This window comes from Salmo trutta, unplaced genomic scaffold (genome assembly GCF_901001165.1).
Source record: "Salmo trutta unplaced genomic scaffold, fSalTru1.1, whole genome shotgun sequence".
NCBI classification, from domain to species: Eukaryota; Metazoa; Chordata; class Actinopteri; order Salmoniformes; family Salmonidae; genus Salmo; species Salmo trutta.
In genome coordinates this window covers 1-27,750 of record NW_021822441.1, presented here as the reverse complement: position 1 = coordinate 27,750, position 27,750 = coordinate 1, and the positions used below count along the sequence as shown (strand labels likewise).

General features: G+C 45.1%; 1 protein-coding gene across 3 annotated transcripts; it reads right to left on the bottom strand.

The window, feature by feature from the left end:
- Positions 1-3,896: 3,896 nt before the first annotated feature.
- LOC115182297 (circadian-associated transcriptional repressor-like) lies at positions 3,897-25,233 on the bottom strand. Of its 3 annotated transcripts, none has more exons than XM_029743923.1 (4): positions 25,144-25,233; positions 6,930-7,071; positions 4,810-5,284; positions 3,897-4,744 (listed from the first exon to the last, which is right to left on the bottom strand). In XM_029743923.1, exons 1-4 carry the CDS (start codon positions 25,191-25,193, stop codon positions 4,710-4,712), a joined length of 702 nt encoding a protein of 233 aa, XP_029599783.1. In that variant the 5' UTR covers positions 25,194-25,233; the 3' UTR covers positions 3,897-4,709. The 3 variants fall into 3 exon arrangements, with proteins under 3 accessions (XP_029599783.1, XP_029599784.1, XP_029599782.1); XM_029743924.1 differs by having other exon boundaries at positions 3,897-4,750; positions 4,816-5,284; XM_029743922.1 differs by having other exon boundaries at positions 3,897-5,284.
- Positions 25,234-27,750: the final 2,517 nt, after the last annotated feature.

Here is a 27,750-nt window from a genome sequence, read left to right as displayed (position 1 = left end):
AGCGTGCGTTCCCCCAGGCTAAAGGCCAGCGTGCGTTCCCCCAGGCTAAAGGCCAGCGTGCGTTCCCCCAGTGTGCGTTCCCCCAGGCTAAAGGCCAGCGTGCGTTTCCCCAGTGTGCGTTCCCCCAGGCTAAAGGCCAGCGTGCCTTTCCCCAGTGTGCGTTCCTCCAGGCTAAAGGCCAGCGTGCGTTCCCCCAGGCTAAATGCCAGCGTGCGTTTCCCCAGGCTAAAGGCCAGCGTGCGTTCCCCCAGGCTAAATGCCAGCGTGCGTTCCCCCAGGCTAAAGGCCAGCGTGCGTTCCTCCAGGCTAAAGGCCAGCGTGCGTTCCCCCAGGCTAAATGCCAGCGTGCGTTTCCCCAGGCTAAAGGCCAGCGTGCGTTCCCCCAGGCTAAATGCCAGCGTGCGTTCCCCCAGGCTAAAGGCCAGCGTGCGTTCCCCCAGGCTAAAGGCCAGCGTGCGTTCCCCCAGGCTAAAGGCCAGCGTGCGTTCCCCCAGGCTAAAGGCCAGCGTGCGTTTCCCCAGGCTAAAGGCCAGCGTGCGTTTCCCCAGGCTAAAGGCCAGCGTGCGTTTCCCAGGCTAAAGGCCAGCGTGCGTTCCCCCAGGCTAAAGGCCAGCGTGCGTTTCCCCAGGCTAATTTCCAGCGTGCGTTTCCCCAGGCTAATTTCCAGCGTGCGTTTCCCCAGGCTAAAGGCCAGCGTGCGTTCCCCCAGGCTAAAGGCCAGCGTGCGTTCCCCCAGGCTAAAGGCCAGCGTGCGTTCCCCCAGGCTAAAGGCCAGCGTGCTGTCCCCCAGCTAAGGCCAGCGGCGTTTCCCCATGCTAAAGGCCAGCGTGCTTTCCCCAGCTAAAGGCCTCGTGCGTTTCCCCAGGCTAAAGGCCAGCGTGCGTTCCCCCAGGCTAAAGGCCATCGTGCGTTCCTCTCCAGGCTAAAGGCCAGCGTGCGTTCCCCCAGGCTAAATGCCAGTGCGTTTCCCCAGGCTAAAGGCCACGTCGTTCCCCCAGGCTAAATGCCAGCGTGCTTTCCCCAGGTAAGGCCACTTGCGTTCCCCCAGGCTAAAGGCAGCGTGCGTTCCCCCAGGCTAAAGCCAGCGTGCGTTCCCCCAGGCTAAAGCCAGCGTGCGTTCCCCCAGCTAAAGGCCAGCGGCGGTCCCCCAGGCTAAGGCCAGCGTGCGTTTCCCCACGCTAAAGGCCAGAGACGTGCGTCACCCAGGCTAAAGGCCAGCTGCGTTCCCCCAGCTAAAGGCCAGCGTGCGTCCCCCAGGCTAAATGGCAAGCGTGCGTTCCCCCGCTAAAGCCCACGTCCTTTTCCCAGCTAAATGCCATGATCATCATTACGACTACGTAAACTAAGCCATAGACAATTACAACAAGATCTAGTCTTGGTGAAATAAAAGTTTAGGCTTTGAGAAATAAACCTTTCAGAAATAAAGAAAAGGTGAAAAACAAGTTGGTGGGTTTTCATCTTGGTTTGAAGGAGTTATGACTGGCTGCTGACCTCCCAGACGAGTTTCTACCAGCTGGGTCAGTCTCCTTACTACAGCCAGACCTTTACCTAGATCTTTATACTGACCCTCTCTCTCTCTCTCTCTCTCTCTCTCTCTCTGTCTCTCTGTCTCTCTGTCTCTCTCTCTCTCTCTCTCTCTGTCTCTGTCTCTCTGTCTCGCTCTCACTCTGTTCCTTCCCCTCTCTCTGTGTTCCACTCTCTGTCTCTGCCCCTCCCCCTCTCTCTCTCTGTCTCTCTCTCTCTCTCTCTCTACCTCTCTCTGTCTCTCTCTGTCTCTGTCTCTCTGTCTCTTCCACCCCCTCTCTCTGTGTTCCTCTCTCTGTCTCTGCCCCTCCCCCGCTCTCTCTGTCTCTCTCTCTCTATTCCTTCCCCTCTCTCTGTGTTCCTCTCTCTCTCTCTGTCTCTGTCCCCCTCTCTCTGTTCCTTCCCCTCTCTCTGTGTTCCTCTCTCTCTCTCTCTCTGTCTCTGTCCCCCTCTCTCTGTTCCTTCCCCTCTCTCTGTGTTCCTGTCTCTGTCCTCCTCTCTCTGTCCCCCCCCCTCTCCCTCCTCTCAGCCGTATGACAGCCTGCCGACCTCCCAGACGTGTTTCTTCCAGCTGCGTCTGCCTCCTTACTCCAGCCAGACGGTGATGTCAGAGAGACTCCGCTACGCCATCAACAACTGTCGCTCCATCGACATGGACAACTACATGCTGTCACGCAACGTAGACAACGCCGAGGGCTCGGACACAGACTACTGACCAACCACAGTCTACCCAGAACCGGATGCACCGTCAAAACAACACACTTTCACAGACCCTCACCGCGTGCGCGCGCACACACACACTGAGACCCAGGAAAGAGCGACAGCCTGGATGGAATAAAGACTGTCCTCTCCTCTCACAGAGCGTCACACAGCAGAAACCCAGAAGGGAAGGTTCATCTACAGCAACAACAGAGAGCGTTAAGTGACCTGTACAGAAGGTCGAGTCACTACTGAACACACCATTATACTCCATGTTGTTCTACTACTCTCAACACATTAGACATAATGGATGGATTTGATTCAATGTTTTTATTTTTCATCTTGTGGTTTTATTAGTATGTTTTTTAAAGCAGTTCATTGAGTATTATTATTTTTATTATTTTGTTTCTTTTAAGCATGGAGGTACATTTATTTAGTCTTTGGGAAAATGTGTATAGAGTTCATTCACCCCAAATGAAGAAGAAAATAATGATGATGTACATTGTGTATAATGTTTCATTAGGAAAATGTTTTACATAAATATCCATATTTATTTTTGTTTTAATTTTTAAATTGCCTATCCTGGGTTTCCTAAAGCAGGAAGAAGAAAAAAACTCAATAAAATGCTTCAGAACGGACTTGTTAGTTTATTCTGTGATCAATAGTGGGGTCTTGGAAGTGGTCGATTTAGAAATTACAAACCATTAAAACCAACATGAAATCCTAATATTACAATTATAATACAAAACATTATGGAGAACACTTTGTTTCGCAGAAAACAAATATCATCACATTTTTATTAAGTATAAAATGTCACAAAAGGCCACCTTTTAGGGACGTAAAGTAAATAAACCTTGAACATTGTCCAAAAAATATTTACACAAAGGAAAACTCCTTCCCGTCGTTTGAGTCAGAAGACATTGTTCAACAATGTGTATGTTGTTCACACATGAACCAGTTTAGAATCAGATATTGTTGTTTACACATGAACCAGTTTAGAATCAGATTTTGTTGTTCACACATGAACCAGTTAAGAATCAGATATTGTTGTTCACACATGAACCAGTTTAGAATCAGATATTGTTGTTTACACATGAACCAGTTTAGAATCAGATTTTGTTGTTCACACATGAACCAGTTTAGAATCAGATTTTGTTGTTCACACATGAACCAGTTTAGAATCAGATGTTGTTGTTTACATCACATGGGATCTAGTATCTGGTGTGAAATCAGATATTGTTGTTTACATCACATGGGATCTAGTATCTGGTGTGAAATCAGATATTGTTGTTTACATCACATGGGATCTAGTATCTGGTGTGAAATCAGTTATTGTTGTTTACATCACATGGGATCTAGTATCTGGTATCAGATATTGTTGTTTACATCACATGGGATCTAGTGTCAGATTTGATTCCCACATTGACTTCACCCCAGATGGCACCATTTGGGACCCAGCCATTATCTGGTGTGTAGAAGGATTATCAGAGGTAATGGTTAACCGGATAGAACAGGAAATGACTGGTAGGAGGTACTGGGGCTGTTGTATTTTCCCTCACACTGTAGCTACGGCTCTCTGTGGAAGACTGTCTCTCTCTCTCTGTCTGTCTCTCGGTCTGTCTCTCTGTCTTCGTAGTCTCTCTCTCTGTCTTCATAGTCTCTCTCTCTCTCTCTCTCTGTCTCTCTCTCTGTCTGTCTGTCCTCAAGATAACATGGAGACTGGTGTTCCTCTCCTTTACCCAACACTCTCTGTCTCTGTCTCTCTCTCTGTCTCTCTCTCTCTGTCTCTCTCTCTCTCTCTCTCTCTCTCTCTCTCTGTCTGTCCTCAAGATAACAAACAAAACCAAGGTTAGTTTTGTTTGTTATTTTGAGGACAGACAGCCTAACCTTGGTTTTGTTTGTTATTGTGAGGACAGACAGACTAACCTTGGTTTTGTTTGTTATTGTGAGGACAGACAGACTAACCTTGGTTTTGTTTGTTATATCTCCTCTCGTCCATGTTTCAGTGTCTTACTGCAGATAGTATGATCACATGATGGATCACATGATGGATCACATGATGGATCACATGATGGATCACATGATGGATCACATGATGGATCACATGATGGATCACATGACACACAGCTCATAAAGGGACAGCCACTGTTGCGTCCCGCCCAGACAGCGACCTTTGCCCTCTGCTGTATTGGAGAGCCTGTTGTGGAAAGATACAGCTCTGTCTCTCCCGGGTTAACTCTGTTCCCAGATCAGTCCTTATCTTCTCCGTGGACCATGTCTGGGTCCAGCTGTTAGGACCGGCTGCTCTCCTCACCACCACCAGGACCATCACCTCCCGTGTTTCTGGGTCCAGCTGTTAGGACCGGCTGCTCTCCTCACCACCACCAGGACCATCACCTCCCGTGTTTCTGGGTCCAGCTGTTACGACCGGCTGCTCTCCTCACCACCACCAGGACCATCACCTCCTGTGTTTCTGGGTCCAGCTGTTACGACCGGCTGCTCTCCTCACCACCACCAGGACCATCACCTCCTGTGTTTCTGGGTCCAGCTGTTACGACCGGCTGCTCTCCTCACCACCACCAGGACCATCACCTCCTGTGTTTCTGGGTGCGATGATGCTCTCCTTGGACTGGAGCAGCCTCTCCAGGCAGGGCGAGCTGATCTTCCCCGACGGAGGCCCTCGTCGGTGGGCTCGGGGTCTGACTCTGTAGGGCTGGGTCTGGAGGTAGGGGTCCATAGGGCTCCCCTGGGGGTCAGTGCTGGAGGAGACCGCGTCGTCTTGGGTCTGTTCCTGGTCCTCGGCTTGGCGGTTGGATCCCAGGGAGCAGGCAGTGGAGGGTCTGCCCAGGCCTGGTGGCTCTTGCTGGGCTGTCTCTGTCTCTGTCTTGGAGGAGCAGATGGGGACAGTGTGGAGACATTTGAGATGAGTGGCAGAGGAGTAGGGGAAGGAGCCAGGTAGAGGTCCGTCGGAGGCTCGCAGGGCTGGGTGGTGGTCACCCTCTGGGGGGGAGACGACGGGAGGAGAGGCTGGAGGTGGTGGGTGGGCTGGGGCATGGTATTGCTGTGGAGAGTCAGAATGGAATAGGTGGGTTTGTATCCCTTTGTCCACCATGAACAACTGACTACAAAGAAGAGTAGAATAGCATTCTGCCATTCTTCCTTAAGAGACATCATGACATCCTGACATCATAACTTCAGTTGTCTAACATCTGAGGTGAGAACAGAACAAACAGAACAGTCAGTCTGGCACGAGAGGGGAAAATGAGGAACCTTGTTTTTCCTTCTCTCCTACTTCTTAACCTCCTCCTCCCTCTACTCCTCCTCCCTTCTCTCCTCCTCCCTTCTCTCCTCCTCCCTTCTCTCCTCCTCCCTTCTCTCCTACTTCTTAACCTCCTCCTCCCTCTACTCCTCCTCCCTTCTCTCCTCCTCCCTTCTCTCCTCCTCCCTTCTCTCCTCCTCCCTTCTCTCCTCCTCCCTTCTCTCCTACTTCTTAACCTCCTCCTCCCTCTACTCCTCCTCCCTTCTCTCCTCCTCCCTTCTCTCCTCCTCCCTTCTCTCCTCCTCCCTCTACTCCTCCTCCCTCTACTCCTCCTCCCTTCTCTCCTCCTCCCTTCTCTCCTCCTCCCTTCTCTCCTCCTCCCTTCTCTCCTCCTCCCTTCTCTCCTACTCCCTTCTCTCCTCCTCCCTCTACTCCTCCTCCCTTTTCTCCTCCCTTCTCTCCTCCTCCCTTCTCTCCTCCTCCCTTCTCTCCTCCTCCCTCTACTCCTCCTCCCTCTACTCCTCCTCCCTCTACTCCTCCTCCCTTCTCTCCTCCTCCCTCTACTCCTCCTCCCTTCTCTCCTACTCCCTTCTCTCCTCCTCCCTTCTCTCCTCCTCCCTCTACTCCTCCTCCCTCTACTCCTCCTCCCTCTACTCCTCCTCCCTCTACTCCTCCTCCCTTCTCTCCTCCTCCCTCTACTCCTCCTCCCTCTACTCCTCCTCCCTCTACTCCTCCTCCCTTCTCTCCTCCCTTCTCTCCTCCTCCCTTCTCTCCTCCTCCCTTCTCTCCTACTCCCTTCTCTCCTCCTCCCTCTACTCATCCTCCCTTCTCTTCTCCTCCCTCTACTCATCCTCCCTTCTCTTCTCCTCCCTCTACTCCTCCTCCCTCTCCTCCTCCCTCTCCTCCTCCCTCTACTCCTCCTCCCTCTCCTCCTCCCTTCTCTCCTCCTCCCTTCTCTCCTCCTCCCTTCTCTCCTCCTCCCTCTCCTCCTCCCTCTACTCTTCCTCCCTTCTCTCCTCCTCTTCCAGACCTCTACCTGTCCTCTACATTCCTCTGTTGTTCCCAGTCCATTGTCTTATGGAAAATGACACCTCTATAATTCCTCTCCTGTAGAGATAGATTGTAAAACCTGCTCTGCCCTCTTCCTGCTATTCTCAGGATAATGGATATGTTGGGCTCCCCTCCTCCCTTCCTCCCTCAACTCCTACCTGTAGGGTTGGGTTCCAAACTGCGCTGACACTGGCTGCTCTCCTGTCTTCCTACTAGCGTAGCTACCACATAGAATAAGTGATTGTTGTGGACATGCATTGTAAATGGAATGGTAGTGTTGTACAGTGTAGCAGTGTTGTGGACATGCATTCTACCATTCTAAGCGGTATGCTGGTGTGAATACTGGAACAGAGCTCCCAACAGTCTTTCATCACAGCTCACTGTTAAAGACCTTTACCTTGTGTCTCGTAGCTGGAGTGTGGTGCTCTTCCTGGCTGTCATTGTGCTGGTCTGGGTCTGGGTCTCGGCGGGCTCTGACTTGAGGAAACCAGCTATGGAGCATCGCTTCCAACTTCAGGATGACACTGACGTAGCGCTCACTACAAACACAGAACACAGAATAGAACAGGGTTTAGAACACAGAACAGAACAGGGTTTAGAACACAGAACAGACAACAGAACAGGGTTTAGAACACAGAACAGACAACAGAACAGGGTTTAGAACACAGAACAGACAACAGAACAGGGTTTAGAACACAGAACAGACAACAGAACAGGGTTTAGAACACAGAACAGACAACAGAACAGGGTTCAGAACACAGAACAGAACAGGGTTCAGAACACAGAACAGATAACAGAACAGGGTTTAGAACACAGAACAGACAACAGAACAGGGTTCAGAACACAGAACAGAACAGGGTTTAGAACACAGAACAGACAACAGAACAGGGTTTAGAACACAGAACAGACAACAGAACAGGGTTTAGAACACAGAACAGACAACAGAAAAGGGTTCAGAACACAGAACAGACAATAGAACTGGGTTCTAGTACACTACTATAGACCAGAGCCCTATTCCCTATATAGTGGTACTACTATAGACCAGAGCCCTATTCCCTATATAGTGGTACTACTATAGACCAGAGCCCTATTCCCTATATAGTGGTACTACTATAGACCAGAGCCCTATTCCCTATATAGTGGTACTACTATAGACCAGAGCCCTATTCCCTATATAGTGGTACTACTATAGACCAGAGCCCTATTCCCTATATAGTGGTACTACTATAGACCAGAGCCCTATTCCCTATATAGTCCACTACTATAGACCAGAGCCCTATTCCCTATATAGTGGTACTACTATAGACCAGAGCCCTATTCCCTATATAGTGGTACTACTATAGACCAGAGCCCTATTCCCTATATAGTGGTACTACTATAGACCAGAGCCCTATTCCCTATATAGTACACTACTATAGACCAGAGCCCTATTCCCTATATAGTGGTACTACTATAGACCAGAGCCCTATTCCCTATATAGTGGTACTACTATAGACCAGAGCCCTATTCCCTATATAGTGGTACTACTATAGACCAGAGCCCTATTCCCTATATAGTGGTACTACTATAGACCAGAGCCCTATTCCCTATATAGTGGTACTACTATAGACCAGAGCCCTATTCCCTATATAGTGGTACTACTATAGACCAGAGCCCTATTCCCTATATAGTGGTACTACTATAGACCAGAGCCCTATTCCCTATATAGTGGTACTACTATAGACCAGAGCCCTATTCCCTATATAGTGGTACTACTATAGACCAGAGCCCTATTCCCTATATAGTACACTACTATAGACCAGAGCCCTATTCCCTATATAGTGGTACTACTATAGACCAGAGCCCTATTCCCTATATAGTGGCACTACTATAGACCAGAGCCTTATTCCCTATATAGTGGTACTACTATAGACCAGAGCCCTATTCCCTATATAGTGGTACTACTATAGACCAGAGCCCTATTCCCTATATAGTGTACTACTATAGACCAGAGCCCTATTCCCTATATAGTGTACTACTATAGACCAGAGCCCTATTCCCTATATAGTACACTACTATAGACCAGAGCCCTATTCCCTATATAGTGGTACTACTATAGACCAGAGCCCTATTCCCTATATAGTGGTACTACTATAGACCAGAGCCCTATTCTCTATATAGTGGTACTACTATAGACCAGAGCCCTATTCCCTATATAGTGGTACTACTATAGACCAGAGCCCTATTCCCTATATAGTGGTACTACTATAGACCAGAGCCCTATTCCCTATATAGTGGTACTACTATAGACCAGAGCCCTATTCCCTATATAGTGGTACTACTATAGACCAGAGCCCTATTCCCTATATAGTGGTACTACTATAGACCAGAGTCCTATTCCCTATATAGTGGTACTACTTTAGACCAGAGCCCTATTCCCTATATAGTACACTACTATAGACCAGAGCCCTATTCCCTATATAGTGGTACTACTATAGACCAGAGCCCTATTCCCTATATAGTGGTACTACTATAGACCAGGGCCCTATTCCCTATATAGTGGTACTACTATAGACCAGAGCCCTATTCCCTATATAGTGGTACTACTATAGACCAGAGTCCTATTCCCTATATAGTGTACTACTATAGACCAGAGCCCTATTCCCTATATAGTGGTACTACTATAGACCAGAGCCCTATTCCCTATATAGTGTACTACTATAGACCAGAGCCCTATTCCCTATATAGTGGTACTACTATAGACCAGAGCCCTATTCCCTATATAGTGGTACTACTATAGACAGAGCCCTATTCCCTATATAGTGTACTACTATAGACCAGAGCCCTATTCCCTATATAGTGGTACTACTATAGACCAGAGCCCTATTCCCTATATAGTGGTACTACTATAGACCAGAGCCCTATTCCCTATATAGTGGTACTACTATAGACCAGAGCCCTATTCCGTATATAGTGGTACTACTATAGACCAGAGTCCTATTCCCTATATAGTTGTACTACTATAGACCAGAGCCCTATTCCCTATATAGTGTACTACTATAGACCAAGCCCTATCCCTATATAGTGGTACTACTATAGACCAGAGCCCTATTCCCTATATAGTGGTACTACTATAGACCAGAGCCCTATTCCCTATATAGTGGTACTACTATAGACCAGAGCCCTATTCTCTATATAGTGGTACTACTATAGACCAGAGCCCTATTCTCTATATAGTGGTACTACTATAGACCAGAGCCCTATTCCCTATATAGTGTACTACTATAGACCAGAGCCCTATTCCCTATATAGTGGTACTACTATAGACCAGAGCCCTATTCCCTATATAGTGGTACTACTATAGACCAGAAGCCCTATTCCCTATATAGTGGTACTACTATAGACCAGAGCCCTATTCCCTATATAGTGGTACTACTATAGACCAGAGTCCTATTCCCTATATAGTATTACTACTATAGACCAGAGCCCTATTCCCTATATAGTGGTACTACTATAGACCAGAGCCCTATTCCCTATATAGTGGTACTACTATAGACCAGAGCCCTATTCCCTATATAGTGGTACTACTATAGACCAGGGCCCTATTCCCTATATAGTGGTACTACTATAGACCAGAGCCCTATTCCCTATATAGTGGTACTACTATAGACCAGAGCCCTATTCCCTATATAGTGTACTACTATAGACCAGAGCCCTATTCCCTATATAGTGGTACTACTATAGACCAGAGCCCTATTCCCTATATAGTGGTACTACTATAGACCAGAGCCCTATTCCCTATATAGTGGTACTACTATAGACCAGAGCCCTATTCCCTATATAGTGGTACTACTATAGACCAGAGCCCTATTCCCTATATAGTGGTACTACTATAGACCAGAGCCCTATTCCCTATATAGTGGTACTACTATAGACCAGAGCCCTATTCCCTATATAGTGGTACTACTATAGACCAGAGCCCTATTCCCTATATAGTGGTACTACTATAGACCAGAGCCCTATTCCGTATATAGTGGTACTACTATAGACCAGAGTCCTATTCCCTATATAGTGTACTACTATAGACCAGAGCCCTATTCCCTATATAGTGGTACTACTATAGACCAGAGCCCTATTCCCTATATAGTGGTACTACTATAGACCAGAGCCCTATTACCCTATATAGTGGTACTACTATAGACCAGAGCCCTATTCCCTATATAGTGGTAACTACTATAGACCAGAGCCCTATTCCCTATATAGTGGTACTACTATAGACCAGAGCCCTATTCCTATATAGTGTACTACTATAGACCAGAGCCCTATTCCCTATATAGTGGTACTACTATAGACCAGAGCCCTATTCCCTATATAGTGTACTACTATAGACCAGAGCCCTATTCCCTATATAGGTACTACTATAGACCAGAGCCCTATTCCCTATATAGTGGTACTACTATAGACCAGAGCCCTATTCCCTATATAGTGGTACTACTATAGACCAGAGCCCTATTCCCTATATAGTGGTACTACTATAGACCAGAGCCCTATTCCCTATATAGTGGTACTACTATAGACCAGAGCCCTATTCCCTATATAGTGGTACTACTATAGACCAGAGCCCTATTCCCTATATAGTGGTACTAATATAGACCAGAGCCCTATTCCCTATATAGTGGTACTACTATAGACCAGAGCCCTATTCCCTATATAGTGGTACTACTATAGACCAGAGCCCTATTCCCTATATAGTGGTACTACTATAGACCAGAGCCCTATTCCCTATATAGTGGTACTACTATAGACCAGAGCCCTATTCCCTATATAGTGGTACTACTATAGACCAGAGCCCTATTCCCTATATAGTGGTACTACTATAGACCAGAGCCCTATTCCCTATATAGTGGTACTACTATAGACCAGAGCCCTATTCCCTATATAGTGGTACTACTATAGACCAGAGTCCTATTCCCTATATAGTGGTACTACTATAGACCAGAGCCCCTATTCCCTATAGTGTACTACTATAGACCAGAGCCCTATTCCCTATATAGTGGTACTACTATAGACCAGAGCCCTATTCCCTATATAGTGGTACTACTATAGACCAAGGAGCCCTATTCCCTATATAGTGGTACTACTATAGACCAGAGCCCTATTCCCTATATAGTGGTACTACTATAGACCAGAGCCCTATTCCCTATATAGTGTACTACTATAGACCAGAGCCCTATTCCCTATATAGTGGTACTACTATAGACCAGAGCCTATTCCCTATATAGTGGTACTACTATAGACCAGAGCCCTATTCCCTATATAGTGGTACTACTATAGACCAGAGCCCTATTCCGTATATAGTGGTACTACTATAGACCAGAGTCCTATTCCCTATATAGTGTACTACTATAGACCAGAGCCCTATTCCCTATATAGTGGTACTACTATAGACCAGAGTCCTATTCCCTATATAGTGGTACTACTATAGACCAGAGCCCTATTCCCTATATAGTGGTACTACTATAGACCAGAGCCCTATTCCCTATATAGTGTACTACTATAGACCAGAGCCCTATTCCCTATATAGTGGTACTACTATAGACCAGAGCCCTATTCCCTATATAGTGTACTACTATAGACCAGAGCCCTATTCCCTATATAGTGGTACTACTATAGACCAGAGCCCTATTCCCTATATAGTGTACTACTATAGACCAGAGCCCTATTCCCTATATAGTGGTACTACTATAGACCAGAGCCCTATTCCCTATAGTGCACTACTATAGACCAGAGCCCTAGTCCCTATATAGTGGTACTACTATAGACCAGAGCCCTATTCCCTATATAGTGGTACTACTATAGACCAGAGCCCTATTCCCTATATAGTGGTACTACTATAGACCAGAGCCCTATTCCCTATATAGTGGTACTACTATAGACCAGAGCCCTATTCCCTATATAGTGGTACTACTATAGACCAGAGCCCTATTCCCTATATAGTGGTACTACTATAGACCAGAGCCTATTCCCTATATAGTGCACTACTATAGACCAGAGCCCTATTCCCTATATATGGTACTACTATAGACCAGAGCCCTATTCCCTATATAGTGGTACTACTATAGACCAGAGCCTATTCCCTATATAGTGGTACTACTATAGACCAGAGCCCTATTCCCTATATAGTGGTACTACTATAGACCAGAGCCCTATTCCCTATATAGTGTACTACTATAGACCAGAGCCCTATTCCCTATATAGTGGTACTACTATAGACCAGAGCCCTATTCCCTATATAGTGGTACTACTATAGACCAGAGCCCTATTCCCTATATAGTGGTACTACTATAGACCAGAGCCCTATTCCCTATATAGTGGTACTACTATAGACCAGAGCCCTATTCCCTATATAGTGCACTACTATAGACCAGAGCCCTATTCCCTATATAGTGGTACTACTATAGACCAGAGCCCTATTCCCTATATAGTGGTACTACTATAGACCAGAGCCCTATTCCCTATATAGTGGTACTACTATAGACCAGAGCCCTATTCCCTATATAGTGGTACTACTATAGACCAGAGCCCTATTCCCTATATAGTGGTACTACTATAGACCAGAGCCTATTCCCTATATAGTGTACTACTATAGACCAGAGCCCTATTCCCTATATAGTGGTACTACTATAGACCAGAGTCCCTATTCCCTATATAGTGGTACTACTATAGACCAGAGCCCTATTCCCTATATAGTGGTACTACTATAGACCAGAGCCCTATTCCCTATATAGTGTACTACTATAGACCAGAGCCCTATTCCCTATATAGTGGTACTACTATAGAACCAGAGCCCTATTCCCTATATAGTGGTACTACTATAGACCAGAGCCCTATTCCCTATATAGTGGTACTACTATAGACCAGAGCCCTATTCCCTATATAGTGGTACTACTATAGACCAGAGCCCTATTCCCTATATAGTGCACTACTATAGACCAGAGCCCTATTCCCTATATAGTGCACTACTATAGACCAGAGCCCTATTCCCTATATAGTGGTACTACTATAGACCAGAGCCCTATTCCCTATATAGTGGTACTACTATAGACCAGAGCCCTATTCCCTATATAGTGGTACTACTATAGACCAGAGCCCTATTCCCTATATAGTGGTACTACTATAGACCAGAGTCCTATTCCCTATATAGTGGTACTACTATAGACCAGAGCCCTATTCCCTATATAGTGGTACTACTATAGACCAGAGCCCTATTCCCTATATAGTACACTACTATAGACCAGAGCCCTATTCCCTATATAGTACACTACTATAGACCAGAGCTCTATTCCCTATATAGTGGTACTACTATAGACCAGAGCCCTATTCCCTATATAGTGGTACTACTATAGACCAGAGCCCTATTCCCTATATAGTGTACTACTATAGACCAGAGCCCTATTCCCTATATAGTGGTACTACTATAGACCAGAGCCCTATTCCCTATATAGTACACTACTATAGACCAGAGCCCTATTCCCTATATAGTGGTACTACTATAGACCAGAGCCCTATTCCCTATATAGTGGTACTACTATAGACCAGAGCCCTATTCCCTATATAGTGCACTACTATAGACCAGAGCCCTATTCCCTATATAGTGCACTACTATAGACCAGAGCCCTATTCCCTATATAGTGGTACTACTATAGACCAGAGCCCTATTCCCTATATAGTGTACTACTATAGACCAGAGCCCTATTCCCTATATAGTACACTACTATAGACCAGAGCTCTATTCCCTATATAGTGGTACTACTATAGACCAGAGCCCTATTCCCTATATAGTGGTACTACTATAGACCAGAGCCCTATTCCCTATAGTGTACTACTATAGACCAGAGCCCTATTCCCTATATAGTGGTACTACTATAGACCAGAGCCCTATTCCCTATATAGTGGTACTACTATAGACCAGAGCCCTATTCCCTATATAGTGGCACTACTATAGACCAGAGCCCTATTCCCTATATAGTGGTACTACTATAGACCAGAGTCCTATTCCCTATATAGTGTACTACTATAGACCAGAGCCCTATTCCCTATATAGTACACTACTATAGACCAGAGCTCTATTCCCTATATAGTGGTACTACTATAGACCAGAGCCCTATTCCCTATATAGTGTACTACTATAGACCAGAGCCCTATTCCCTATATAGTACTACTATAGACCAGAGCCCTATTCCCTATATAGTGTACTACTATAGACCAGAGCCCTATTCCCTATATAGTGTACGACTATAGACCAGAGCCCTATTCCCTATATAGTGGTACTACTATAGACCAGAGCCCTATTCCCTATATAGTGTACTACTATAGACCAGAGCCCTATTCCCTATATAGTGGGTACTACTATAGACCAGAGGCCCCTATTCCCTATATAGTGGCACTACTATAGACCAAGAGCCCTATTCCCTATAATAGTAGCACTACTATAGACCAGAGCCCTATTCCCTATATAGTAGCACTACTATAGACCAGAGCCCTATTCCCTATATAGTGGTACTACTATAGAACCAGAGCCTATTCCCTATATAGTGTACTACTATAGACCAGAGCCCTATTCCCTATATAGTGGTACTACTATAGACCAGAGCCCTATTCCCTATATAGTGGTACTACTATAGAGCCAGAGCCCTATTCCCTATAGTGGTACTACTAGCCATAGCCCTGTTCCTTATATTGGTACTATAGACCAGAGCCCTATTCCCTATATAGTGTACTACTATAGACCCAGAGCCCTATTCCCTATATAGTGGTACTACTATAGACCAGAGTCCCTATTCCCTATATAGTATTACTACTAGAGACCAGAGCCCTATTCCCTATATAGTGGTACTACTATAGACCAGAGCCCTATTCCCTATATAGTGGGTACTACTATAGGACCAGAGCCCTATTCCCTATATAGTACACTACTATAGACCAGAGCCCTATTCCCTATAAGTACACTACTATAGACCAGAGCTCTATTCCCTATATAGTGGTACTACTATAGACCAGAGCCCTATTCCCTATATAGTGGTACTACTATAGACCAGAGCCCTATTCCCTATATAGTGTACTACTATAGACCAGAGCCCTATTCCCTATATAGTGGTACTACTATAGACCAGAGCCCTATTCCCTATATAGTGGTACTACTATAGACCAGAGCCCTATTCCCTATATAGTGGTACTACTATAGACCAGAGCCCTATTCCCTATATAGTACACTACTATAGACCAGAGCCCTATTCCCTATATAGTACACTACTATAGACCAGTAGCTCTATTTCCCTATATAGTGGACTACTATAGACCAGAGCCCTATTCCCTATAAGTGGTACTACTATAGCCAGAGCCCTATTCCCTATATAGTGTACTACAAACCAGAGCCCTATTCCCTCATGAGTGGTACTACTATAGACCAGCATATTCCCCTAATAGTGGTACTACTATATGCAAGAGCCCTATTCCCTATATAGTGCACTACTTATAGACCAGAGCCCTATTCCCTATATATGGTACTACTATAGACCAGAGTCCTATTCCCTATATAGTTGTACTACTATAGACCAGAGCCCTATTCCCTAATATAGTGGCCTACTATAGACCAGAGCCCTATTCCTAATAGGTGGTACGGACTATAGACGCAGAGGGCCCTATTCCCTATATAGTGGTACTACGATTAGACCAGAGCCCTATTCGCCTATATAGTGGTAGCTACGATTAGACGGCAGAGCCCTATTCCCTATATAGTGCACTACTATAGACCAGAGCCCTATTCCCTATATAGTGCACTACTATAGACCAGAGCCCTATTCCCTATATAGGGCACTACTTTTGTCCAGGGTGCCATTTGGGAGGCGAGTGGGAGTTGGTGATGACATAAAGTGGATAGGGTTTAGAACACAGAACACATAACAGAACAGGGTTTAGAACACAGAACACATAACAGAACAGGGTTCAGAACACAGAACAGACAACAGAACAGGGTTCAGAACACAGAACAGAGAACAGAACAGGGTTTAGAACACAGAACAGATAACAGAACAGGGTTTAGAACACAGAACAGACAACAGAACAGGGTTCAGAACACAGAACACAGAACAGAACAGGGTTCAGAACACAGAACAGACAACAGAACAGGGTTTAGAACACAGAACAGACAACAGAACAGGGTTCAGAACACAGAACACAGAACAGATAACAGAACAGGGTTCAGAACACAGAACACAGAACAGAACAGGGTTCAGAACACAGAACACAGAACAGACAACAGAACAGGGTTCAGAACACAGAACAGATAACAGAACAGGGTTCAGAACACAGAACAGACAACAGAACAGGGTTCAGAACACAGAACAGACAACAGAACAGGGTTTAGAACACAGAACAGAGAACAGAACAGGGTTTAGAACACAGAACAGACAACAGAACAGGGTTTAGAACACAGAACAGATAACAGAACAGGGTTTAGAACACAGAACAGACAACAGAACAGGGTTTAGAACACAGAACAGATAACAGAACAGGGTTCAGAACACAGAACAGACAACAGAACAGGGTTTAGAACACAGAACAGATAACAGAACAGGGTTCAGAACACAGAACAGACAACAGAACAGGGTTCAGAACACAGAACAGAGAACAGAACAGGGTTTAGAACACAGAACAGACAACAGAACAGGGTTCAGAACACAGAACAGACAACAGAACAGGGTTCAGAACACAGAACAGAGAACAGAACAGGGTTCAGAACACAGAACAGAACAGACAACAGAACAGGGTTCAGAACACAGAACACAGAACAGACAACAGAACAGGGTTCAGAACACAGAACAGACAACAGAACAGGGTTCAGAACACAGAACAGAGAACAGAACAGGGTTCAGAACACAGAACAGACAACAGAACAGGGTTCAGAACACAGAACATAGAACAGACAACAGAACAGGGTTCAGAACACAGAACAGACAACAGAACAGGGTTTAGAACACAGAACAGACAACAGAACAGGGTTCAGAACACAGAACAGAGAACAGAACAGGGTTCAGAACACAGAACAGACAACAGAACAGGGTTTAGAACACAGAACACAGAACAGAACAGGGTTCAGAACACAGAACAGACAACAGAACAGGGTTTAGAACACAGAACAGACAACAGAACAGGGTTTAGAACACAGAACACAGAACAGAACAGGGTTCAGAACACAGAACAGACAACAGAACAGGGTTCAGAACACAGAACAGACAACAGAACAGGGTTTAGAACACAGAACACAGAACAGAACAGGGTTCAGAACACAGAACAGACAACAGAACAGGGTTTAGAACACAGAACAGACAACAGAACAGGGTTCAGAACACAGAACAGATAACAGAACAGGGTTCAGAACACAGAACAGACAACAGAACAGGGTTCAGAACACAGAACAGACAACAGAACAGGGTTCAGAACACAGAACAGACAACAGAACAGGGTTCAGAACACAGAACAGTGTGTACGTCCCAAACCTCCACTTATCATATCTGTACAGTGCATTCTGTCTCTGACCTGGGCATGTTTACCTCTACAGGACAAGACGTGATGCTGTGTGCTGCCTGCTTGCTGCCTGCTTGAGTGTCTGAGCAGCTATGCTGCTGTACAGTCAGTCACACACGCTACATGTCCACACGTGGCAGCGAGCGAGAGAGGGAGGGACGGAGGGAGGGAGCGAAGGAGGGAGGGAGGGAGCGAGGGAGGGAGGGAGCGAGGGAGGGAGGGAGCGAGGGAGGGCCCTGTCCTTCCATTCACCGCTATAAATAGCCAGTAAGCCCCGAGGCCATTCGACTGCCTATCCATCGCCCCGTTGTGTCCTCGCTCAGTGTGTGTGTGTGTGTGTGTGTGTGTGTGTGTGTGTGTGTGTGTGTGTGTGTGTGTGTGTGTGTGTGTGTGGTGTGTGTGTGTGTGTGTGTGTGTGTGTGTGTGTGTGTGTGTGTGTGTGTGTGTGTGTGTGTGTGTGTGTGTGCGCTCTGCTGCTTTAAGCAGCCAGTGGAATTTAACACTGTTTCAGCAACACCTCCTCCCCCCTATCTATCTCTTTCCTCTTGCCTATTCATCCTTCTCCTCCCCCCTCCTCTCCTCTTCCTCCTCTCATCTGCCTCCCCTTCCCTCCTCCTCCTCTCATCTGCCTTCCCTCCTCTTCCTCCTCCTCTCTGTAGTGGGTTCAGATTATTCTGGGATCCATAATGAGTCACCTGTTGTGAGCTGCTCTGCATGTGGTCTGATTCCTCCTCACACACATACAGATTACACCCCTACTAGCATTACACCCCTGTTAGCATCACATACAGATTACACCCCTACTAGCATTACACCCCTGTTAGCATCACACCCCTGTTAGCATCACATACAGATTACACCCCTACTAGCATTACACCCCTGTCCACATAACAGTGGGTTAAAGTCTCGTTAGCATCATACAGATTACACCCCTGCTAGCATTACACCCCTGTTAGCATCACATACAGATTACACCCCTGCTAGCATCACACCCCTGTTAGCATCACATACAGATTACACCCCTGTCCACATAACAGTGGGTTAAAGTCCCGTTACCATCACATACAGATTACACCCCTGTCCACACAACAGTGGGTTAAAGTCTCGTTAGCATCATTTACATTTTACATTTTAGTAATTTAGCAGACGCTCTTATCCAGAGCGACTTACAGTAGTGAATGCATACATTTAATTTCATACATTTCATACATTTCATACATTTCATCTCATTTCATACATTTTTTTTCTTTCAATTTTTTTCTTCTCCGTACCCCCCCCGTGGGAATCGAACCCACAACCCTGGCGTTGCAAACACCATGCTCTACCAACTGAGCCACAGGGACGTGTTAATAGTTGATGGTGACTCCACCACAGGTACCACAGGTACCAGCCAGCTGACTAAAACCGAGACTGTCTGTAGCTGGTTCCTCTAGGCAACTAGTTTACCACAGGTACCAGCCAGCTGACTAAAACCGAGACTGTCTGTAGCTGGTTCCTCTAGGCAACTAGTTTACCACAGGTACCAGCCAGCTGACTAAAACCGAGACTGTCTGTAGCTGGTTCCTCTAGGCAACTAGTTTACCACAGGTACCAGCCAGCTGACTAAAACCGAGACTGTCTGTAGCTGGTTCCTCTAGGCAACTAGTTTACCACAGGTACCAGCCAGCTGACTAAAACCGAGACTGTCTGTAGCTGGTTCCTCTAGGCAACTAGTTTACCACAGGTACCAGCCAGCTGACTAAAACCGAGACTGTCTGTAGCTGGTTCCTCTAGGCAACTAGTTTACCACAGGTACCAGCCAGCTGACTAAAACCGAGACTGTCTGTAGCTGGTTCCTCTAGGCAACTAGTTTACCACAGGTACCAGCCAGCTGACTAAAACCGAGACTGTCTGTAGCTGGTTCCTCTAGGCAACTAGTTTACCCACAGGTACCAGCCAGCTGACTAAAACCGAGACTGTCTGTAGCTGGTTCCTCTAGGCAACTAGTTTACCACAGGTACCAGCCAGCTGACTAAAACCGAGACTGTCTGTAGCTGGTTCCTCTAGGCAACTAGTTTACCACAGGTACCAGCCAGCTGACTAAAACCGAGACTGTCTGTAGCTGGTTCCTCTAGGCAACTAGTTTACCACAGGGTACCAGCCAGCTGACTAAAACCGAGACTGTCCTGTAGCTGGTTCCTCTAGGCAACTAGTTTACCACAGGTACCAGCCAGCTGACTAAAACCGAGACTGTCTGTAGCTGGTTCCTCTAGGCAACTAGTTTACCACAGGTACCAGCCAGCTGACTAAAACCGAGACTGTCTGTAGCTGGTTCCTCTAGGCAACTAGTTTACCACAGGTACCAGCCAGCTGACTAAAACCGAGACTGTCTGTAGCTGGTTCCTCTAGGCAACTAGTTTACCACAGGTACCAGCCAGCTGACTAAAACCGAGACTGTCTGTAGCTGGTTCCTCTAGGCAACTAGTTTACCACAGGTACCAGCCAGCTGACTAAAACCGAGACTGTCTGTAGCTGGTTCCTCTAGGCAACTAGTTTACCACAGGTACCAGCCAGCTGACTAAAACCGAGACTGTCTGTAGCTGGTTCCTCTAGGCAACTAGTTTACCACAGGTACCAGCCAGCTGACTAAAACCGAGACTGTCTGTAGCTGGTTCCTCTAGGCAACTAGTTACCACAGGTACCAGCCAGCTGACTAAAACCGAGACTGTCTGTAGCTGGTTCCTCTAGGCAACTAGTTTACCACAGGTACCAGCCAGCTGACTAAAACCGAGACTGTCTGTAGCTGGTTCCTCTAGGCAACTAGTTTACCACAGGTACCAGCCAGCTGACTAAAACCGAGACTGTCTGTAGCTGGTTCCTCTAGGCAACTAGTTTACCACAGGTACCAGCCAGCTGACTAAAACCGAGACTGTCTTTAGCTGGTTCCTCTAGGCAACTAGTTTTCTCGAGCCACTGTGCTTCTGCATCGCTTTCTCTTTGGCCTTTCAGTCTGGGTATCTACCCAGAAAGCACTTTGTGACAATGTCAAAGGGGCTTTATAATACATTTGATAGAATTTGTAGTCTCCTATGGTAGAGGTTGTAGTATCTCATCCCAATATCTTCTGGGTGACCAGTGGTGTTCTGACAAAGGCTGGACTTTCTCTAATCTCACAGAATGTACAGTACTGATGGTTTTCACACCCGTCTCTTCCTCTGGTAACAGAGAATCATGTCTTATCCAGCCAAACCAGCTCTGAGGTGCCAACACCACAGAACAGATCACGCACATAAAGATAACTAACTAACTAACTAACTAACTAAATGCCTGCTGTTTCCCAGTCACTATAACACACATAAAGATAACTAACTAACTAACTAACTAACTAACTGCCTGCCGTTTCCCAGTCACTATAACACACATAAAGATAACTAACTAACTAACTAACTAACTAACTAACTGCCTGCTGTTTCCCAGTCACTATAACACACATAAAGCTAACTAACTAACTAACTAACTAACTAACTAACTGCCTGCTGATTCCCAGTCACTATAACACCCATAAAGATAACTAACTAACTAACTAACTAACTAACTAACTGCCTGCTGTTTCCCAGTCACTATAACACACATAAAGATAACTAACTAACTAACTAACTAACTAACTGCCTGCTGTTTCCCAGTCACTATAACACACATAAAGATAACTAACTAACTAACTAACTAACTAACTAACTGCCTGCTGATTCCCAGTCACTATAACACACATAAAGATAACTAACTAACTAACTAACTAACTAACTAACTAACTAACTAACTGCTGTTTCCCAGTCACTATAACACACATAAAGATAACTAACTAACTAACTAACTAACTAACTGACAGCCTGCTGTTTCCCAGTCACTATAACACACATAAAGATAACTAACTAACTAACTAACTAACTAACTAACTAACTAACTAACTAACTAACTAACTAACTAACTGCTGTTTCCCAGTCACTATAACACACATAAAGCTAACTAACTAACTAACTAACTGACAGCCTGCTGTTTCCCAGTCACTATAACACACATAAAGATAACTAACTAACTAACTAACTGCCTGCTGTTTCCCAGTCACTATAACACACATAAAGATAACTAACTAACTAACTAACTAACTGACAGCCTGCTGTTTCCCAGTCACTATAACACACATAAAGATAACTAACTAACTAACTAACTAACTAACTGCCTGCTGTTTCCCAGTCACTATAACACACATAAAGATAACTAACTAACTAACTAACTAACTAACTGACAGCCTGCTGTTTCCCAGTCACTATAACACACATAAAGATAACTAACTAACTAACTAACTAACTAACTAACTGCTGTTTCCCAGTCACTATAACACACATAAAGATAACTAACTAACTAACTAACTAACTAACTGACAGCCTGCTGTTTCCCAGTCACTATAACACACATAAAGATAACTAACTAACTAACTAACTAACTAACTAACTGCTGTTTCCCAGTCACTATAACACACATAAAGATAACTAACTAACTAACTAACTAACTAACTGCCTGCTGATTCCCAGTCACTATAACACACATAAAGATAACTAACTAACTAACTAACTAACTAACTGACAGCCTGCTGTTTCCCAGTCACTATAACACACATAAAGCTAACTAACTAACTAACTAACTAACTAACTAACTAACTAACTGCTGTTTCCCAGTCACTATAACACACATAAAGATAACTAACTAACTAACTAACTAACTGCCTGCTGATTCCCAGTCACTATAACACACATAAAGATAACTAACTAACTAACTAACTAACTAACTAACTAACTAACTGCTGATTCCCAGTCACTATAACACACATAAAGATAACTAACTAACTAACTAACTAACTAACTGCTGTTTCCCAGTCACTATAACACACATAAAGATAACTAACTAACTAACTAACTAACTAACTAACTGCTGTTTCCCAGTCACTATAACACACATAAAGATAACTAACTAACTAACTAACTAACTTACTAACTGCTGATTCCCAGTCACTATAACACACATAAAGATAACTAACTAACTAACTAACTAACTAACTAACTAACAAACTGCTGTTTCCCAGTCACTATAACACACATAAAGATAACTAACTAACTAACTAACTAACTAACTAACTAACTGCTGATTCCCAGTCACTATAACACACATAAAGATAACTAACTAACTAACTAACTAACTAACTAACTAACTGCCTGCTGATTCCCAGTCACTATAACACACATAAAGATAACTAACTAACTAACTAACTAACTGACAGCCTGCTGTTTCCCAGTCACTATAACACACATAAAGCTAACTAACTAACTAACTAACTAACTAACTAACTAACTAACTAACTAACTAACTAACTGCTGTTTCCCAGTCACTATAACACACATAAAGATAACTAACTAACTAACTAACTAACTAACTAACTGCCTGCTGATTCCCAGTCACTATAACACACATAAAGATAACTAACTAACTAACTAACTAACTAACTAACTAACTAACTAACTGCTGATTCCCAGTCACTATAACACACATAAAGATAACTAACTAACTAACTAACTGCTGTTTCCCAGTCACTATAACACACATAAAGATAACTAACTAACTAACTAACTAACTAACTAACTAACTAACTGCTGATTCCCAGTCACTATAACACACATAAAGATAACTAACTAACTAACTAACTAACTAACTAACAAACTGCTGTTTCCCAGTCACTATAACACACATAAAGATAACTAACTAACTAACTAACTAACTAACTGCTGATTCCCAGTCACTATAACACACATAAAGATAACTAACTAACTAACTAACTAACTAACTAACTAACTAACTGCTGTTTCCCAGTCACTATAACACACATAAAGATAACTAACTAACTAACTAACTAACTAACTAACTAACTAACTGCTGTTTCCCAGTCACTATAACACACATAAAGATAACTAACTAACTAACTAACTAACTAACTGCTGTTTCCCAGTCACTATAACACACATAAAGATAACTAACTAACTAACTAACTAACTAACTAACCGCCTGGAAACTACTCTTCCACTGAATACTGAGACATGGAACAATAGATTGTATCCCAAATAGCACCCTATTCCCTTATAGTGCACTACATAAGGAACCATTTTGGGGAGCCTTTCCACTCCAATAGAAAGCTGACATGAACTACTGTAGGGAGGGAGAGGAGAACAGACAGGAACTACTGTAGGGAGGGAGAGGAGAACAGACAGGAACTACTGTAGGGAGGGAGAGGAGAACAGACAGGAACTACTGTAGGGAGGGAGAGGAGAACAGACAGGAACTACTGTAGGGAGGGAGAGGAGAACAGACAGGAACTACTGTAGGGAGGGAGAGGAGAACAGACAGGAACTACTGTAGGGAGGGAGAGGAGAACAGACAGGAACTACTGTAGGGAGGGAGAGGAGAACAGACAGGAACTACTGTAGGGAGGGAGAGGAGAACAGACAGGAACTACTGTAGGGAGGGAGAGGAGAACAGACAGGAACTACTGTAGGGAGGGAGAGGAGAACAGACAGGAACTACTGTAGGGAGGGAGAGGAGAACAGACAGGAACTACTGTAGGGAGGGAGAGGAGAACAGACAGGAACTACTGTAGGGAGGGAGAGGAGAACAGACAGGAACTACTGTAGGGAGGGAGAGGAGAACAGACAGGAACTACTGTAGGGAGGGAGAGGAGAACAGACAGGAACTACTGTAGGGAGGGAGAGGAGAACAGACAGGAACTACTGTAGGGAGGGAGAGGAGAACAGACAGGAACTACTGTAGGGAGGGAGAGGAGAACAGACAGGAACTACTGCAGGGAGGGAGAGGAGAACAGACAGGAACTACTGTAGGGAGGGAGAGGAGAACAGACAGTAGAACAGAACTAATGTAGTCTGGCTGTAAACTCTGGGCTTTAGTTAATTTTATTTGTGGTGAGAGTTGGGGACAGAGACGGAGAGAGGAGGAGAAGGGATATTTACCCCATATTTGGGTTCTGGAGGACTCCCATTATTCTCTGGATCCGGTCCATAGCAACGCTCTCCTGGAAACTGCTAAGACCTGGGAGACAGACGGACAGACAGGGAAAAGTTATCATGAGCAAGGCCACCAGAGAGAGAATATGAGTTTGAAAGAGCTGCTGGTTTTCTAAGCTTCCTATTTAAAATATCAGTCCTTCAAGATAAGAGATTGAGAAACCCTGGTGTAACTGTGACGCCACTTCCTGATCTGATCTACTAACCCCTAGCACTCTGTAGCTCTACAATATCTACCTGATCTGATCCACTAACCCCTAGCACTCTGTAGCTCTACAATATCTACCTGATCTGATCCACTAACCCCTAGCACTCTGTAGCTCTAACCTGGTCCACTAACCCCTAGCACTCTGTAGCTCTACAATATCTACCTGATCTGATCCACTAACCCCTAGCACTCTGTAGCTCTAACCTGGTCCACTAACCCCTAGCACTCTGTAGCTCTACAATATCTACCTAACCTGGCCCACTAACCCCTAGCACTCTGTAGCTCTACAATATCTACCTGATCTGATCCACTAACCCCTAGCACTCTGTAGCTCTAACCTGGTCCACTAACCCCTAGCACTCTGTAGCTCTACAATATCTACCTAACCTGGCCCACTAACCCCTAGCACTCTGTAGCTCTAACCTGGCCCACTAACCCCTAGCACTCTGTAGCTCTAACCTGGTCCACTAACCCCTAGCACTCTGTAGCTCTACAATATCTACCTAACCTGGCCCACTAACCCCTAGCACTCTGTAGCTCTACAATATCTACCTAACCTGGCCCACTAACCCCTAGCACTCTGTAGCTCTACAATATCTACCTAACCTGGCCCACTAACCCCTAGCACTCTGTAGCTCTACAATATCTACCTAATCTGGCCCACTAACCCCTAGCACTCTGTAGCTCTACAATATCTACCTAACCTGGCCCACTAACCCCTAGCACTCTGTAGCTCTACAATATCTACCTAACCTGGCCCACTAACCCCTAGCACTCTGTAGCTCTACAATATCTACCCTAACCTGGCCCACTAACCCCTAGCACTCTGTAGCTCTACAATATCTACCTAACCTGGCCCACTAACCCCTAGCACTCTGTAGCTCTACAATATCTACCTAACCTGGCCCACTAACCCCTAGCACTCTGTAGCTCTACAATATCTACCTAACCTGGCCCACTAACCCCTAGCACTCTGTAGCTCTACAATATCTACCTAACCTGGCCCACTAACCCCTAGCACTCTGTAGCTCTACAATATCTACTTAACCTGGCCCACTAACCCATAGCACTCTGTAGCTCTACAATATCTACCCTAACCTGGCCCACTAACCCCTAGCACTCTGTAGCTCTAACCTGGCCCACTAACCCCTAGCACTCTGTAGCTCTACAATATCTACCTAACCTGGCCCACTAACCCCTAGCACTCTGTAGCTCTACAATATCTACCTAACCTGGCCCACTAACCCCTAGCACTCTGTAGCTCTACAATATCTACCTAACCTGGCCCACTAACCCCTAGCACTCTGTAGCTCTACAATATCTACCTAACCTGGCCCACTAACCCCTAGCACTCTGTAGCTCTACAATATCTACCTAACCTGGCCCACTAACCCATAGCACTCTGTAGCTCTACAATATCTACCCTAACCTGGCCCACTAACCCCTAGCACTCTGTAGCTCTACAATATCTACCTAACCTGGCCCACTAACCCCTAGCACTCTGTAGCTCTACAATATCTACCTAATCTGGCCCACTAACCCCTAGCACTCTGTAGCTCTACAATATCTACCTAACCTGGCCCACTAACCCCTAGCACTCTGTAGCTCTACAATATCTACCTAACCTGGCCCACGCAGCTCTACAACAGACACTCTGAAGCCACTGGGTACAGCATATCTGGATAATAGTGGGTGAATAGTGAAACAGTCTTCCTGTGTCTGATCAAGCCTTTTATCTCTCTGAACCCCTCTCTCTACATCTGTCTCTCTCTACCTCTATCTCTCTCTCTCTCTCTCTGTTTCGTTCTCTCTCTCTCTCTCTCTACCTCTATCTCTCTCTCTCTGTTTCGTTCTCATCTCTCTCTCTCTCTCTCTCTCTACCTCTCTCTCTTACCTCTGTCTCTGTCTCGCTCTCTCTCTCTCTTACATCTCTCTCTGTCTCTCTGTCTCTTACCTCTCTCTCTCTATCGTCTCTCTCTCTCTGTTTCGTTCTCTCTCTCTCTCACTCTCTCTCTCTCTCTCTCTCTCTCTCTACTCTCTCTCTTTCAATTCAATTCAAGGGGCTTTATTGGCATGGGAAAACATATGTTAACATTGCCAAAGCAAGTGAAGTAGATAATATACAAAAGTGAAATAAAAAATAAAAATGAACAGTAAACATTACACTCACAAAACCTCAAAAATTATAAAGACATTTCAAATGTCATATTATTTCTATATACAGTGTTGTAACGATGTACAAATGGTTAAAGTACAAAAGGGAAAATAAATAAGCATAAATATGGGTTGTATTTACAATGATGTTTGTTCTTCACTGGTTGACCTTTTCTTGTGGCAACAGGTCA

Excerpts from the sequence above, each read along its gene's own strand:
- LOC115182297 (XM_029743922.1), bottom strand. The coding sequence starts at position 25,193 with ATGGACCGGATCCAGAGAATAATGGGAGTCCTCCAGAACCCAAATATG. Across the intron at positions 7,072-25,143 it reads CTCCAGAACCCAAATATGGG|TGAGCGCTACGTCAGTGTCA; the intron begins GTAAATATCCCT and ends CTGTGTTTGTAG. Across the intron at positions 5,285-6,929 it reads CTCCAGCTACGAGACACAAG|CAATACCATGCCCCAGCCCA; the intron begins GTAAAGGTCTTT and ends GACTCTCCACAG.